The 16,514-nt window shown below is 34.5% G+C and overlaps 1 protein-coding gene across 1 annotated transcript in view; it reads right to left on the bottom strand.

The window, feature by feature from the left end:
* The window catches only part of TRPM7 (transient receptor potential cation channel subfamily M member 7), a 53,883-nt gene that overhangs the window by 13,981 nt on the left and 23,388 nt on the right, over positions 1–16,514 (bottom strand). Inside the window, exons 3-23 of the mRNA XM_032194677.1 lie at positions 16,337–16,375; positions 15,714–15,912; positions 14,466–14,679; positions 13,737–13,861; positions 13,284–13,455; positions 12,545–12,719; positions 11,232–11,355; positions 10,315–10,387; positions 9,960–10,060; positions 9,135–9,269; positions 8,820–8,873; positions 8,106–8,246; positions 7,445–7,579; positions 6,543–6,823; positions 5,831–6,059; positions 4,512–4,667; positions 4,229–4,372; positions 3,409–3,537; positions 2,533–2,817; positions 1,261–1,435; positions 606–738 (exon numbers count right to left, since the gene is read on the bottom strand). Of these exons, the coding sequence (XP_032050568.1) occupies positions 606–738; positions 1,261–1,435; positions 2,533–2,817; positions 3,409–3,537; positions 4,229–4,372; positions 4,512–4,667; positions 5,831–6,059; positions 6,543–6,823; positions 7,445–7,579; positions 8,106–8,246; positions 8,820–8,873; positions 9,135–9,269; positions 9,960–10,060; positions 10,315–10,387; positions 11,232–11,355; positions 12,545–12,719; positions 13,284–13,455; positions 13,737–13,861; positions 14,466–14,679; positions 15,714–15,912; positions 16,337–16,375 (3,219 nt within the window). The remainder of the gene's footprint in view (positions 1–605; positions 739–1,260; positions 1,436–2,532; positions 2,818–3,408; positions 3,538–4,228; positions 4,373–4,511; positions 4,668–5,830; positions 6,060–6,542; positions 6,824–7,444; positions 7,580–8,105; positions 8,247–8,819; positions 8,874–9,134; positions 9,270–9,959; positions 10,061–10,314; positions 10,388–11,231; positions 11,356–12,544; positions 12,720–13,283; positions 13,456–13,736; positions 13,862–14,465; positions 14,680–15,713; positions 15,913–16,336; positions 16,376–16,514) is intronic.

Raw genomic sequence — 16,514 nt, 5'->3', positions numbered from 1 at the left:
CAGGGAGAGGATTAAATCATTCTCTCATCTGCTATTATTTCAGTACCTTTCCTCAGACATGAAAGACATTTCAAATTTGTCAAAAAAGTATTTCCAAATAAACCCATTTTTCAAACTATTATTATTACTTTTAAATCAGACCACACTAATTCTCTAGTCTACCATTCCCCAGTATTAGTGAGCTGTTTATTCCCGTATATAAAACACTTGCAGAGAACTCCTTATGGACTTAAATTACTCTACAATTGAACTCAACTGAAGAGATCCTTAAATGAATTTAGGAACAGTCAATATAACAGTCAAGATCCAGAAACAACCTTGTTCGTTTTATTACAAAGAAAAGAAGTTACAAAAGGCATTCAAATTCTCTTTAGAAATCTGGGTCCTTCAGCCTCACGGATTTGACATATACCAGACACATCACAAATTTCCCTTCCTTGTCAGGGGGTTTGCAGTGAGGAAGACCAGCCTTTGAACCTGAAAATGCTTCCACCAAATAGGATTGCTTTGAACTGTTATCAGATATTCTTATCTTTTCCTCTTACTAAGGTGAAATATAAAAACTTAAAGGAGTAGCAAAAATTAGCAATTGTTCATATACTTACTTGAAAAATGCAATAAGGAGATTAACCATAATTATGTACTGTACAAAGAGGTAGACAGCTTGAAGAAATGGGGTCAACCACGTTCCTGGCCCACAGAGATGAGCAACTTGTGACTCAGAATTATTTGCACATACTGTGTTGGGGGGGGGGGGCGGGAAGGAAGAAAAAAACAAAATATGTAAAGCAAATTTTAGAACTCAGAGCAGATATAGACAAGAAAAAAGATCACTCAAAGAGTGTACAACCACCAAGTAACATGCAGGAATATGGTAGAAAGATATAAGAGACAAAGATTTCAGTTTACATTAACGTATAATCACATTACTGGATTAAAATAAAAAAGAAAGTATACTACCTCCACAGAAAAAAAAAGGCATGATATCTGTGTGGAAAAAATCTGAAGTATTGCTAAGAAGAGCTTGAAGAAAACCCCCAATTAAGGAGAGTTTTAACTCTAAGCCATTTATTCTTAATAAAGGATAATGGAACAGTCAAATCAAGAAGTTATATATCTACAAGTCACAAAAAAATCTAGTGAATGGAATGAATAATTCTGGATATTTCGTTTCATAAAATGAAAACTTTGTAAGACCTTAAAAAGATCTCATGAGAATAAGCCTTCTCCTTACTTGCTTCAAAAATTGTAGTGTCTTACCATCAATTTCATAGGCATACACCTCACCAAAAATCATCCAGTATGGATGAAACACAATATCTCTTGCTAGAGTCCAAGACGGTGCCTCATTAGGGTACAATATAGCCTTCCTGGGAACACCAAAGCTAAGCAGTACAAGTGCCATAATCACCACAATGTAAAACATGTTGGCCACCTACAAACACAAAAAAGGTCAGTTAACTCACAAGGTTATAATTATGGTTTCACAACTTCAAATGCTTTTACAGGGACAGCATAAGCTTGATGAATTCTTTATGTTATATCAGCAGAAGAGTCCAAGACCCTTGTACTTCAGTCAGAAGATGTAGTCAAATAACAAACCATTTTAAAAAATTCTATTTTTTCCCTCTCCTTTCTTACAGAATGTTTGCTACTCTAGGCCAAAAGGTAGTTTCTTTTTAACTGAAATACCCGTTACGTGGAAGAGTAGCAGCTGATAGAGAAACATTCCTTCCCAAATTCACTGAATAGCTGTACAAAGTACAGATGTAGTGTTCCAAGGACTGAATAGTGTGAAAAACAATTTATTCTAATGGCAAGAAATCAAAGTGAGAAATGTAAGCAACTTGATGCCCTCCTTTTTACAGAACACAACTGCACTGCATGACTACTTTTGAACACAGTTGGAGTACACCTCAACACTGGATACCATATTACGTGTCAAAAAACATTCTACCAGGTTGAAGGAAATAAAATTTGAAGGCCACATTGTCATGCAGGGGAAGCTGGAGTGTACAAGAGCATGCACAAAACAAAGCATATGAGAAGGCAGCCTGTGGGGAGTGTACTCTCAGCACACAATTTTAAGAACAATTGTAGAAAGCTACCTAGAAACATTTAGCACAGCTCACTATAAGTACCTTACTTGTAAAAGTGAAAATCTTGCTAAAAGTGAAAACCTTGCAGTAGCTAGCACAAAGGCAAGAAAACCTCAGGACTATAAATAAATCTCAAACCCAAAAGGCATTATCATATTCCTTCAAGTCTCACACATTTAACACAGCACAGAAGGAAGATCTTCCATCTTTTTACAGATGTAACAGAGAAAGCTCCATAATAAAGAACACTTCTACTCAGTGCTTGTTTTGAAACACATTAAGTTATATTCCAGCTAGCTACTTCTGCACAAAGTTGCTGACACACCAGCACAGGATAAGCAACCTTTTACTAAATAAAGCTTTGAGAAATTATAAATAGATACAGCAAAACAAAGGTATTTCAACTGAAAGAAAAATAAAAAATAGTACTTACCATTTTCCCAATCATCATAACATAAGGGCCAGCCTGCTGGTTTACAGCTAAAAAATCCAGTAATCGCACATACCAAAAAATTATATTGAGACAGTACGTTATTCTTCCAGCAACAAAAACATAATTTTCTCTGTAAGTATTTTCACCAAAATTCCCCTTTGCTCCAAATCTTAATGCAAACCCAATGAAGAAAGTGACAATAGCAACTGTGTCACTGATATTGAAGTAATCACTGAACCACACTTTAATCTTCTGATTAATCTTCCCAGCCTCTGACATAAAAATCTGCAATAACAAAAATAAAATATTCAGGTCTGCTCATGTTTACTCCACATAAAATAACACTGAAACATATGAATCAGTAAAATTCTTACACTTGCAAAAAAAAAAAAAAAAAAAAAAAGTATTTAAATGGGTAACTGTTTTGCACAGAGGAACCCAAAAAGTAGTGTTTAACTACGCCTGCTTCACGACTATGACAAAGAAATGATATTTCCTTCTTCCTGAACAAGTTGTGAAGGAATTGTTTTCAGTTTGATTGCTTTTTTTCCCCACCTTCTTCTCTAGGAAGTTACTATAATAAAAATGAGTCTTTATTTCTGTTTCAGTTGGACCTGCAGTACCCAGTTAGTGAACTGGCTTTTCTCTCCCATTTAAAAATTCTTACAGAACTACTCAAAAAACTCTTGCTGATCAGCTACATTATGTTTGTGGTAGCATCATGTGCTCAAATGTTCAAAATGTTTCAATGTTCAAAGTTTCTTAGGCTGTCTTGTTTATTATAAACACAGTTTAAAGCATACTGTTGTAACTAAAAAAAAAACCAAAAAAACGAAAAAAAAAAAAAAAAAAAAACACAGTCTGTTAGAGACATACCTCACGAATTTTCTCAATTGCTGATGTGAAAATGTAAGCAATAACAATCCACTCTTGAACAGACGGTAATTCTTCCATTTTTACAAGAACCACAAATGTGTAAAGCATGAGGAATCCTAAGTATGCCAGCTAAAAAGAGCAATGGAAATTTTATATATGTATATATATATATATACACACACACACACAGAAGGGTTCGATGTAATACATAATTCTATATAATTACAAAAAGGTTCCTTATAGATGTATTTTATTTTTTTTTCCACGTGATATATGATAAAACCTTCATATAGGATAGCAGTACTATCTTTTACCCCTTTAAGCAGACAGGTTAATATTTATAAAGGGGATTCAAAAATTTTCTTAGAACACTAATTTTTGAGTTTCTATTGCAATAATTTAAACAATATTGTGCATGAACACTTCTTAACCTAGTAAATGATGGCAGAATTCCTGCTGATGGAACTAATTACTGATGAAATTAACTACTAATTAACTACTGAAAAACTGATGAAATTAACTACTCAGATCAGAATAAATATTTTCACACCAATTAGTCTTAGACTAGAAAATAGGTATTTTTCAAAACCAACATCATGAACGTTAAAAAGAAAAAAAGCACTGAGCACTGCACATGCTTTTCTTTCAGAATCAAGTACTTTTCATTTCCAGCTTAGTAGAGCATGTTTTTTTTTTTCTTGTTTTTTTAAAGAGTGCTTAAGCTTTGATGCAAGTCGCAGAGACGTGTGTTAGAAAAAGAACCCAAAGATCTGCACTGCATTTCCAAATAAAAGAACATACTACACAAAAGAAAACTCACCGTATTAAACCAAAACTTCACAATTGGTGCATGATAAAATGCATAAAACTTCTGTGTAATTGGAAGTCTTTTAGGTTTTGCTGGAGTCTCCATATCATGCTTCTCTGAAGTACTGTCCAAGATCCTTACTTCTTTAAACACCTCCTAAAATGAAAGGACTGTTAACTTTACTTACAGAACTGCATGTTTTTGGAGATCCACTTTAGCTCTTACTTTACTTTTAAAATGTAATTATTGATTTTAAATTAGAAATACTGGTCTTTAATCGCTGCCACCCCATTACCATAGGTATTTCATCTGCTGCAGCCTGGAAGTTGTTTTCACTGTCATCCATTGCCATTTGATGTGCATCTTGAGATTGAGGAATATGCGACATTTCAGCCTTGGTCTTATATTCCAACAGAAGTATAGCAGGAGGGAGCAAAATACTCAGTATCACCTAGAAAAAATGAAGATTTAGTTCAATTTGTTCACAGCTACAAAATATCAGAACATACCAATACATAAAATATTCCCTGAAAATATATTACCCATATTTCCCTTGCCTGTTAGTGAGGAAAAAATGTAGGAAATAATTAGCTATTATTACTTATATACACACTTAGAAGGCTAAGATGACAATATATAGAGCTTTCCTTTACTTAAAAGATATAGGAAAGGGGAGGAACCAACAAATTCCAGAACTAAAAACCACAAGAAAGAATGAACTCCGAGCCCAAAGATACAGATTCTGTTTACACTCTTTTCTTTAATCCATTCCCAGAAACTCTGTAACTGCGTACTATCGAGGCATGTTTTAGAAGCATATGAGTGGGTCTTTTTTTCAAATCATGGTAGAAAAATGAAAGCTAAAATACGGATGAAGGGAATAAATAAAAGCTATTTTTTGTCATTAGCTTGTTACAGAGCAAGCAGGAAAACGGTTAATCAGTTATCAAAGAGGATTTTAGTAGGTCACAAGTTAAGCAATGCTTGTAGATATTTTGTAGGGAAGTGGTCTTTCACTATATTCCTAGCAGCAGTAAGTTTCTGGTACACTGTTTCAAAGAAATATGCAACTCCCATGTTGGTTCAATTGATTTGTACCAAAGGGCACCATCAGAAAACCTATTCCCGATTTGCCTACCCTTGTTTCATTCTGTGCCCTCCTTTTGCTCAGCTTCTTCCTCCAAAATAGAATATATACAAAGCTTTTCTACATCAAGTTTCATGTATTGCCTGTAAAAAGCCAAAATGCATGAAACGATATTCTTACAAGTGTGTTTTCTGTCTGTTAATTTTTTTTAACCACTATATTTTTAGTAGTGGATTAGTATTCACATGATCTCTTTAAGCCTCTGATGAAAGGCTACTTGCCTGTTTTTTGCCTTCTATATTTCTGTACCTTATTTGAAAAGATAATAGAGTGTCAAAAGAAGAGTTAACAATAAATAATTCCAGTTTTGATTATGTTATAGGAGACAGTTTTACAGGGTTTATTAACACAAGCTATAGCGATGAAAGCTTTATACTAATATTATTTAAACATGTACTTTCCCTTCCAATTAGAAATACATTCCATTGATCCTTTTTATACCAATAATAAACTGCGACAAAGCTTACTTTGTACCATGAATTCTTCCTCATATTCAGCCTTCCCATCCACATATCTGACAACAACATTTGCGTACAAGTATGAGCTACAAATGGACGAAGTCTTGATGACACTGCTAGCTTCAGACAAGTTGAGTTGCTCCAGTTTTTAAGCTCATAAGTTAGTAACTTCATTGCCATAGTTTCATCTTGTCGGAAGGACTGTTCTAACAGTTCAACTGCCAGCTGACCAAACTCACTAGAAAAAAGGAAAAAAAAGTATCAAAACAAACATAACTTAGTATCCATAAAGTTTAAGTCAAATTTTCTTGTCCAAACAAGTTCCCAGTAACACAACTTGAATCGACTATTGCCTGTCACTTCTGGTAGATACATTTCTATTATATAGCAACTTGCAAATACAAGATGTGAAACTGGGACTTCTGTTAAAAACATATGCATACTACGAACAGCTATTAAAGCATAATGCAAGAAAGTCAGATGGTTTCAACTGATATATTCAGAGACATTTTGATTTAACTACAAGTCAAGATTTGTAACAGCTCTCAAAGTGAGCAACGTTTAATACACAACTTTTACTAGAGTGCCATCAAATCCTTTCTTCAAAAATGAACTTTCGTTGAGCCTGCTAATGCAATAATCTTTGTCTGTTGATACTATAGCCTGCTATTTTTATTGGAAATTTCAAGAAAAGATCTTTAATGATATAAATATAATTTACTTGGAATACTGTTTCAGTTCTTCTGAAGTATCATCAACAAGGTCACTTTGTTTTGCTTCATATGCCATCGAACGATACACTTTGCAAGCAACTAAGGCTTTTGCCATGGACTCCTCCCCATGCTGCCAGAAGAAAAGGGCCATCTTCTGCCTCTTCATTAACACTGCCCAAAGTAACAGCTCGTTGAGAGGATATGGAAAACGTCGTGTTTCAGGATCATCTATGTCTACTATTTCATCTTTGGTTCTTTTCTTTTTTCCCTCTTCTGCACCAGTGTCAATCTTTAAAAATAAAATCAGAAAGTTACATTTTAATTTCTAAAGTTAATCATTACATAATTTGAAGCAAAATGCTGGGTGATCTAATGTCAACTGATATGTATTTCTACAAACAAAAATGGATTTCTGAATATTTCAAAAGCAGCTGGAATTTTTGTTCAAAAACTTCAGTTAAGCACAATTCATTTCTAGTAACAGATAGAATTAATTACTTTGATTTACAGATCTTAAGAAATGCAGTAACTAATATACCTACAGTATGATGAAACTCACAGAAATTCCTTAAAGTAACACAGCCACATCTTGCTTCATCTAAAAAATCATGCAGATTTCCCCTCCTGTTCCCACACTGGTAGAACTGTGCCAAAGATAAGCTTTTTACTCACTAACCATCAGAAATTATCTGGAAGACTAATGTTGAGATGAACATTCTTCACAGAATCCCACAAGTGTGATAGATGGTTTATAAACAAGTACAAAAAGATGAAATCCCAGCTTTACTGAAGTCAGTAAAACTGCTGCTACTCACTTCAGCTGCACTTGGACACTTGGAGTTAACCAGGTTCTCCACTCTTAACTGCTTAAAATAAAACCCACCACCACTCTCCCCTCAAACATCTGTACCTTTGGTTTGTATGGCTGCGCTGTTTTGATGAAGTGATTATGTCGCATTTTTTCTCTCTTGTCTGCTCTGTTACCAAAAGACTCATGGCTTTTACACATCTGAGGAGTAGTATTTGAAGTATTTCGCCCAGATCTCTGACAAGAATAATAGAAAGAGGTTTGGCTAGCTTTCTTTACACCCACTTACTAACTAGTATATAATCAGCTGTTTACAGCTGGATACTTAGTTAAGCAATTAAACAGTTACTTTGCCACTGAAACAGTGATGAATTTATACAATGGTAACGATTAAGAGTTTTCACTGATATTTAAGAAGGATTAATTTTTCTTTAAATTAAATAAAGTCACAAAATAGTAAAGCAATGACGACCAAGAAGCTACAGTATCTGCATCCCAAGACCCAGTGAATCTGTATGCTTAATACACATTCTTCCCCTCTATGAGGAGACAGTAACAGAAGAAATTTGGATATGCTAGAGTAAGGAAGAACAAGAAATTGTTTGTGATCAATCTCAAACAGCTACCAGTTGCCCTCCTAGGCTGCAACACTGCCTTTAAAAGAATCAATCCCTTGACAAAAAGAACAAAACAACATGGCTCCAATTTTATTTTAATTGTTAACATAGAAATTCGCATGTTCCATTATCCAACTGCTACATACCCGATTGTTCCCACTGAGACTATTGTATATAGCTCTAAAGCGTTTTCTTGTGTAGGTGCATCTATAGGTTCCTCCCATCAAGTATTCAATAACCAGCCCCACATCAATCAGGTTGATTTTATATCCTGGAGGAAGATTTCCCTAAGAATATAAAAGACATTTTCAGTTTTGCAAATTATAATCTTAATTTAAATTTGCTTAGAATGTTTTTACACGTACAACTCTAAATAAAAACAAATTAAAACAAATTAAGCTGTTCATGATTTAAAAGGAACACAATGCATCTACATGGTTATTTATGAGTTTCAAAAAATACCAGGTTATAGTTCATCTTCTATATTATCTCCCCCAGTAGGTTAGATGTTTGTCAGAGGGAGGAAGGGGAAAGCGGGGCATGGGCAGGGGGAGAGGAGGCAGTTGTCATCACATTGTTTTTTGCCTTTGATCATCTCTCAAACTCTCAAAAAGCTAAACAGTCAGAGCTAATATGAAAAAAATACATCACTTATCAGGTTTAACAAATATCTTTGAGGCAATAAGGTACTATTAAGCACACAATTGCAAATATTGGAAACAACAGAGTAACTGCAGATGTAGTTTACTGCTTCAGTAAAACCAAATTAATAAATTCAAGATTAAATTGACAATCAAACATAAGAAATCATAAAAAGACTGATGTTGCTACTTCAGTAGATATTTACATTTACAGCATACCTGTTTGACATCCCGAACAAGATGGAAGAGTGTTGGGTTAGTTGGGCCTTGTTTCTTTATAAAAAGAAGGGAAGGAAAAAATTAGAATGAGAAATCAGAGTGCAATGAAAACATGAGAATATTACAGTATAAGCAGAATATTTTGACATGTTGACATTAAACAAAAAAAGAAAGAAAGAAAGAAAGAAAGAAAGAAAGAAAGAAAGAAAGAAAGAAAGAAAGAAAGAAAGAAAGAAAGAAAGAAAGAAAGAAAGAAAGAAAGAAAGAAAGAAAGAAAGAAAGAAGGAAAAAAAGAGTAAGCAACCATTCACTTACTGTGTTATAAAGTTCTTCCAGCCTCGGAATTGTAAGAAATTTGTGCATGCTTACTCCATTTTCAATTAGAAGTTTCACAAATGCAACTCTATCCATCACAAGGGCATCTAACATAGCCTGTTCCAGAGAGCCAACCTGCAACAAGTAAGTACAAGGTAGAGCCTAGAGAGAACCAGTAAAATGGAGTATCACAGAATTAAGTGTACTTGGTTTACAAATCAACCTCATTCATTCACAGGGCTGGAACAGAGAAACCTTACATATCTACAAATACCACGGCTACCTTTGGTTCAGAAAATCCCCTGAGCTTCACACAATTACATGATGAGGGAATATTATAACAACTTAATCAAGTATTTTCTCTGATCTTACACTCTTCCACAGACATCTCTTACTGACACACTCAGAAGTAGTATTCTGGACTAAATACACATTTGGTTTAGCATAGTTAAGATGTTTTCATATATTGCTATTGGATCAAACACATGAAGACATCAAACATTTGAAACCACAATTTGCTTCAATAGACAAATACTCAGAACTGTTATTGCATCTCACTAGCATCAATTCAGCTTTCACTTTTTGCAGTGTCTCTTCTCCCCTAGTTATTCAGAATGCCTAACATTTCTACAATTGTTGCACCTTCTTCAATTACACAATAATAAAACAGCTCTACAACTACAAAGTATACAAAAATTACTGTCCTAAAAATAAATGTGTCAGTATTCTACAGTCTGTCTCTATAAAAAACATTATTTCTTTACAGTAAGTTGAGTTTTTTCTCTTAGAAAATACCATTCTGCTTAATCTAGGCCATATACATACCAGCCATTGTTGCCCATAAACAAAAACGTGATTTTTGGCAATGTCAACTCTATCCCACGCAAGTGTAAGAACAAGCTGGTCAAATGCAGATGCATTTGTGCCTTAAGCAAAAACAATGAGAAAAAAATAATTACAATATAATAAGCAGTTGTTTATCCTGCAAAATCATGTAATCCACCTCAACATTGTATGGTATATTTCATCAGTTATAACATAGATTAGGGTAGTATAAGATGAGAAAATATAGCGCATAATTATTTTCTTGAAACTTAAATATTTCTACAGATTTTTATAAGTAATCCATCATATAATCACTACACAATAGCTGGGGGTTCCAAATGCACTTAAGTCTCACCTTTTAACAATGCTGTAAGTATTGCAACATCGATGTCCTGATGTTCATCTGACCCAATATGAAAAACAGTAATCTGTTCAAAACAATAAAATAGGGAAAATAAGCTTATAATTTATTTTCAGGCAAAGGTGATTAGCTCCAGACATTTATGTCAGGAATTTAAATACATTTAACAGTCACTTTATCTTCTGTGCAATTTAAGTCTATACTCTAAGAAAACCTATCTCTAGTGTACACTCTGCAGTGTTTCCCTAACTAGGGATCACACAAAGCAATCTTTGATGAGAAAAAGGATAACCCTTTACACTCTTCAACCAATCTTAACTTCTTTTTCCACTATGATTACAATTCCCTATTGGCTATAAACATCACATAGCATTCTATGTACTTCTCCAGTTCAATCTGTATTACAAGATTAATCTGTCAGCAAATGTGTTTAGCTGAATATGACAATTTTAAATCTTAGAACAGTACAATATGATTTCCAAATGAGACATCAGTATCTGAATATAGCCCATACATAAAGCTCTATTAAGTGTTTTTGCTTTAAGCATCCAATTATATAGGTACTTCATCAGTACCGTAATAATTAAAAGACAAAAAAAAAAATCCAGAGGCTCTCAAAAATCAAAACAAGAAACGAAAACAACCCACATATAAAATAGGTAGACACTATGAACAAAACAGAATCCTGTCAGATGAAAGCAAGCAGACTTGGAAGCAACAACAAACCTGAAATTACCAGAAATAATTTAAGACTGTAGTCTCCCTTGGTGATGAGATAAAGTACCCACAGATTATCTTCTACAGTTGGTAAGATGCACTATGTCCAGGAACAATTTTGAATGACACTTGATTGTACACAACACATATGCACATACCCTACATAAAAATTTTCTATAGCAAGATCTACTTACAAGTTCTTTTTTTTTCATGCATTCCAGCAGTGTCTGAAACAGATGAACCGCTTCACTTTGACCAAAGTTAAATGTCTTTTTAATAGTAGAAATGATTTCAGGCTCAGCACCCTCAGGAACATTTCTGAAATTGAAAATAAACATGAAAACACATTGCTATACACGAATAGTAAGAATGATGTTACACTTAACACTTTCAAGCTTCTTATTTTCATTGGCAAAACTTTGGACAACCTTTAGAAAGAAGCATAGGTTGCTTAACCTACAACTTTCTAATATGACCTCCTAAAAGTAACTCAACCCCTCTCCCTTTCCTTTGCATAGCCACTTCTGAAATAACCTCAACTAAAATATTTTGACACAAAACACTACACACTCACCCCTCTGAATAGGACTGGTAGGCTTGTGATTTTGCTCGCTATGGACAAAGCTTTGGTTCAATGCTACATTTGATCTCTATGCTCCTGGTTCTGAGGCAGTCCCTGAGACTGAGATCCAACTACATTTAAGGATTAATGCAAGTCTGACAACCAACTAGAAGACACTAAGTGTTGTGGAACACAAGCACATCCTTTTTATCAGTTGACGCTACACTAAAAACATATAAATGTTTTCTACGCTAAACACAAGTGTGTTAAAAGTTTAAAGACTCTTCAGAAGGAATAGTATATGAACTCCTTCTAATCCATTTTCAGAAAAGTTGCTACTAAGCAACAGCTAACTGCATAAATTCCATTTCATTGTAGTTGAGTGATATTTTCAAGCAGTTTGGTAACATACTATTCTATGGGTTATTCTTATATTTCTGGAAGGCCGGGTCAGCTCTGACTTCTTGTGAGCAAAAGTTTATTGTGTACACTTCAAAACAGTCACACTTGTAATTTAAGGTACTGTGGCTTAGTTACTTAAAATCTGGATTAAAAAATACAAAGCATTTAAACAGAGAGCTAGGTCTTCTAGTCACACTGGTGTAACAAAATTATCATGGTTAAGTTACACATTTCTCCTAGTTTAGTATATAGGCACATACACCTTTCCCATCCTTATATAAGCATGCTAAAGCAAGCATATTTTCAAGAATTTGGAGCAACTTGTACAAGGTATGCAAGGAGCCTAGAACTAGAAAAGAGGTCTTGGTCTTCAGCCAAAGCTATTGCAGCTGACCTGGAAAGCTGCATCACTTGCAAGATTACTCTCTCTGCTTTAAGCTTTCATCTTTCCATAGATAAAACTCTTGGCCCAATTCATTAAAGGAATACTCTCAGACCCATCTACATATAACTGACAGTTTGGCTAGCAGTACTAGAACTTACCCTCCCTCCTCCGTTTGCTTGTGAACATATGCCAATATGTCTGCAGCTCTACCTGTTCCTTCACATACTACCACTGGCACAGGAGGACTTTCTTGTAGGAAGTCTAAAACTGTAAGTATGACGTTGGGCCCACCTTCGAATACAAGTGCCACCACAGGCACACCTTGTCCAATTCCTGTAAAGTTGTAAATAAATTATTTTTTTTAAACTTTTTGATTAAGTCATATGTTTTCACCATTGTCAGTATCAATGGATATGTAGGCATAAAACAAAGTACTTTATCAGGTCTAGCAAAAGAAGTTTCAGTGCCAGAGCTGCAGGAGAGATATACTAACAGAGATTGTTATACATGTATATCCACACACAAATGTTAACTAAGTTGTCACTTTTATTTGCATTCATATAACCAAGGTAGACATTACAGTAGTGCTGACATACATGTAAGTGTGCAAAAATATATTAGTTTCAAAGTCATTCCCATGCTTAAAAAAAAAAAAAAAAAAAAAAAAAAAAAATTAAGACACAATGGCTAGCCACAGCTACAGCACAACTATTTTGTCATCAGCCATCTGCACTGTCTTCTTTTTCAGCTCTGACCAAAGCTTCAGGTGGAATTTGCAAAACAATCATTCACACTTGAAACATATACAAAAGATTGATTTTTGTGTTTTCTTATTTAAAAGTCTGATGCAAGTACCTTATTCATGAAAGCATAGTAACTCAGCCCAGAATTACTTACTTGCATGTATCCGTTGCAAATTAATAGTTTTTTCCAGTTCTCTCCGCAATTTAACTTCCGCTCCATACTTCCCAACTGTTCCATCATCCACCAGAATGAAATGGGAATGGAGATTATTTAGGACATTTAGTTTACTCAATGGGTTTAACAAGGTTTGATATGGAGCAACCACCTAAGTATAAGCACACAAGAATGTATTTGACTCGTAGAAATTCAAATTCATCTCTGTGAAACTTAAATATTTTTCTAGACACAGTATGCAAGCAGTGTCTAGTGCATTTGCATTTTGCAACGTGTTTACGCTAATGATCTTGCATAAGTCACATATGTCAATGCATCTTTATGGTAAAGCAAATACTTCAGTGATGTAAAGCAAGTGAAAAAACATGCTTGAGCAGATTTGTCAAAATAAAGTAGGTAAATTATTATTTCAGTTAGATTATTTATCCTTACATCTCTTCCAACAAGGTCATTTCTGTTTTCAATCACTCCCCATGGAGCAATCCCAATAGTGCAAATCTTTCGAGATGATCTGGAAGCATGTTCTCTTAGAGCATCACCAACATGTTTTGCAACACCTGTTTGTGCACAAAAAAGATATACTGAATACCACATCTTATTAAGAAATACCACAGTTTCATTAGCTAATTGGGCCTGTAAAGATCTGGGAACTTATTTTACACAGAATAACGTGAGTTGGAAGGGATCCATAAGGATCATCAAGTCCAACTCCTGGCTCCACACAGGACCACCCAAAAATCAAACCGTATGTCTGAGAGTGCTGTCCAAATGCGTCTTGAGCTCTGGCAGGGGCCCATACTACAACTATCAGAATGGGACAAAGTACTGTGTACTAGTAATTTGACAAAACAAATATTAGCCTAGTGAGAACTAAAGAGTCTCCAGTACAATACTGTGCTTATGTTAATTGCATCAAGTTTTCCTTCTTGCAGGTTCAAAAACTGAAACGAACAGACCCAAGTCAACACCACCACCTTCATGTTTTTTCTCCTTGCAGGACAACACAGCAATGCACTTCCAACTACACATGTTCAAAATGAATTGTTTTAATTTCATTTGACCAAACAACATTTACTTTAAGATGCAGTTATTTATTCATTAAATCTTTTGGCTTTGATAAACTATAATCTAGTTAATTATGCACATTCATTGGTACTTTACCTGTGTTCACTCCTCCAGTTATAATCCAGGCTCCTGTTGTTACTGCAGCTTTAATAAGACCCTTGCCAAGTAACTGTTTGATGCGTGGGTGAAGTTCAAATTTCTGCATGCCCCCATGTACAGATATAACAAGCTTTGGCAACTCCATCTGCCATTCTTTAAGCATAAGTTGCAGAATAGCTTCAGGCTTAGTGTCATATGACAACCGCACATACTGCAGACACAAGAAGAGAAATAAAAGATTCTTAAAAGAAATAATCACAGAATCAATGAGGGGATAAAAAAAAAAAAAAAAAAAAAAAAAAAAAAAAACCCACAGGATGTATTTCAGGATATTCTCTCCGATTCCTGGCTATGGAAAATGCAATTACTTTTCCTAAAACATGGCAGAGATGATCTAATCTAGAGCACCAGGCTGTCCTTGGGGGATCAGCTTCGTCATTAAAGCGCTTAATTTTGGCAATAGAAACTACACTGAATCAAAACTCATTGCAAGCTAAAACCACGTGACCATTAAGCAATTTCTACCACAACTAGAAACCCTTCACAAAATGGTTGTGGAGCCTACATCAGAATTTCCAGTTCTCCAGCCTTTCCAGTGCACGTGCATTAGTGAATTAAGTGTTCTATTCCAGAGTTTCAATTTACAGGCATACTTGTTTTTAACCAGCCGCTCCCCCCAAAAACTTGGTTGTTCTGATTGGTCTGATTATGCTTTAATCATTTTGAACAGATCTGCTAAAAAAGCATATTCTGCATCCGTCCATAATTGCAAATGATTTTTCAGAGTTTGAGAATTAAGAATAGAAGGCTAAGATAGCAGGTGTTATTCAACAGTTCCTATAAAAATTTAACAGTAATGAGTAAGCAGCAGCACTGATGAGTAAGCTGTATTTTAACAATGTCTGAAACAATAACACTGAATTCTTAATGGAATGTTCTGCCGAAGGGATTAGGAATTCTTATCACCATTTGCAATACAAAGGTAAACCGTACATGAATGCAACTAGTTCTGATAGATATAAACAATTTTTGTTATGAAAAAGAAATTAAAAAAAGGAAAATAGACACAATTCAGACCACAATAAAATAACTATGATAATAGAGGGCACTGGTTTGTCACAATGCAAGTGTCATCACAATTTCATCCTTCAGGCTTAAATTTCAAAAACTAAATGAAGGATCCACCATCTGTATCAACATGTTTAAAGTAAGAAGTCCTAGTTTAGAAGTAAGCATCATACATACCTTAGCCCTGTAAGAATGAGAGCCACCTTGAAAGTTGATGACACCATAAGCATCAGTAGAGGTCTGTTCTGTATGTTTTTCCACTGACCATTCTTCTATTTCCTGATTATAGTTTTCACCTAGCTTCACATCAGAGTATTTCATAGCAAGACTTGCGGTAAAGCAAGCATGTTGTCTGACCAAGCGGCCGCAACAGCATCTGCACCCAAACATATAATTTAGAATACTTGAATAAATACTTCATTAGAAAATGAGAGAACACATCTTTTACCTAGAACAGAGACCAGTTAACTTTCAAAAGCAAAGATTCTAAATATATATATATTCTAACCTTAGAATTAGTCAGGACACTAAAAACTGATTACTTTAAAATTAAAAATTAAATTAAAATTAAAAATTAAAAATTGATTACTTTAGCCAAGTAATTTATATAACTTCTATAAACCGATGATCTACGTAATGCAGACGGTTCTCCACTCGTTAGTTATATTTGTTTTATATCTAACCTTTCACTGACTTGTCATCTGTAATACCGATCAAGAATTTTAAAAAACATTATTATGAAAGTGATTATTGAATGGAAAAAGAGTATTAATAAATATTGTAATTAAAAGAACTCTTACCTGACAAGTTGCTGACAAATCTGACATCCTGGAAGGCATCTATAAGAAATATTTAACTATATGAGTAAACTTCAGCTTAAATGTTAAGGGGGGGGGGGGGGGGGGGGGGGGGGGGGGGGAAACCAAACAAAAAATGGGAAAATTAAAAAAAAAAAACAAAAAAACCCTCCTACCACTT

This window comes from Aythya fuligula, chromosome 11, assembly GCF_009819795.1.
Source record: "Aythya fuligula isolate bAytFul2 chromosome 11, bAytFul2.pri, whole genome shotgun sequence".
Classification (NCBI taxonomy): Eukaryota; Metazoa; Chordata; class Aves; order Anseriformes; family Anatidae; genus Aythya; species Aythya fuligula.
The sequence above is the reverse complement of the archived record's forward strand: the minus strand, read 5'-3'. Positions and strand labels throughout refer to the sequence as shown.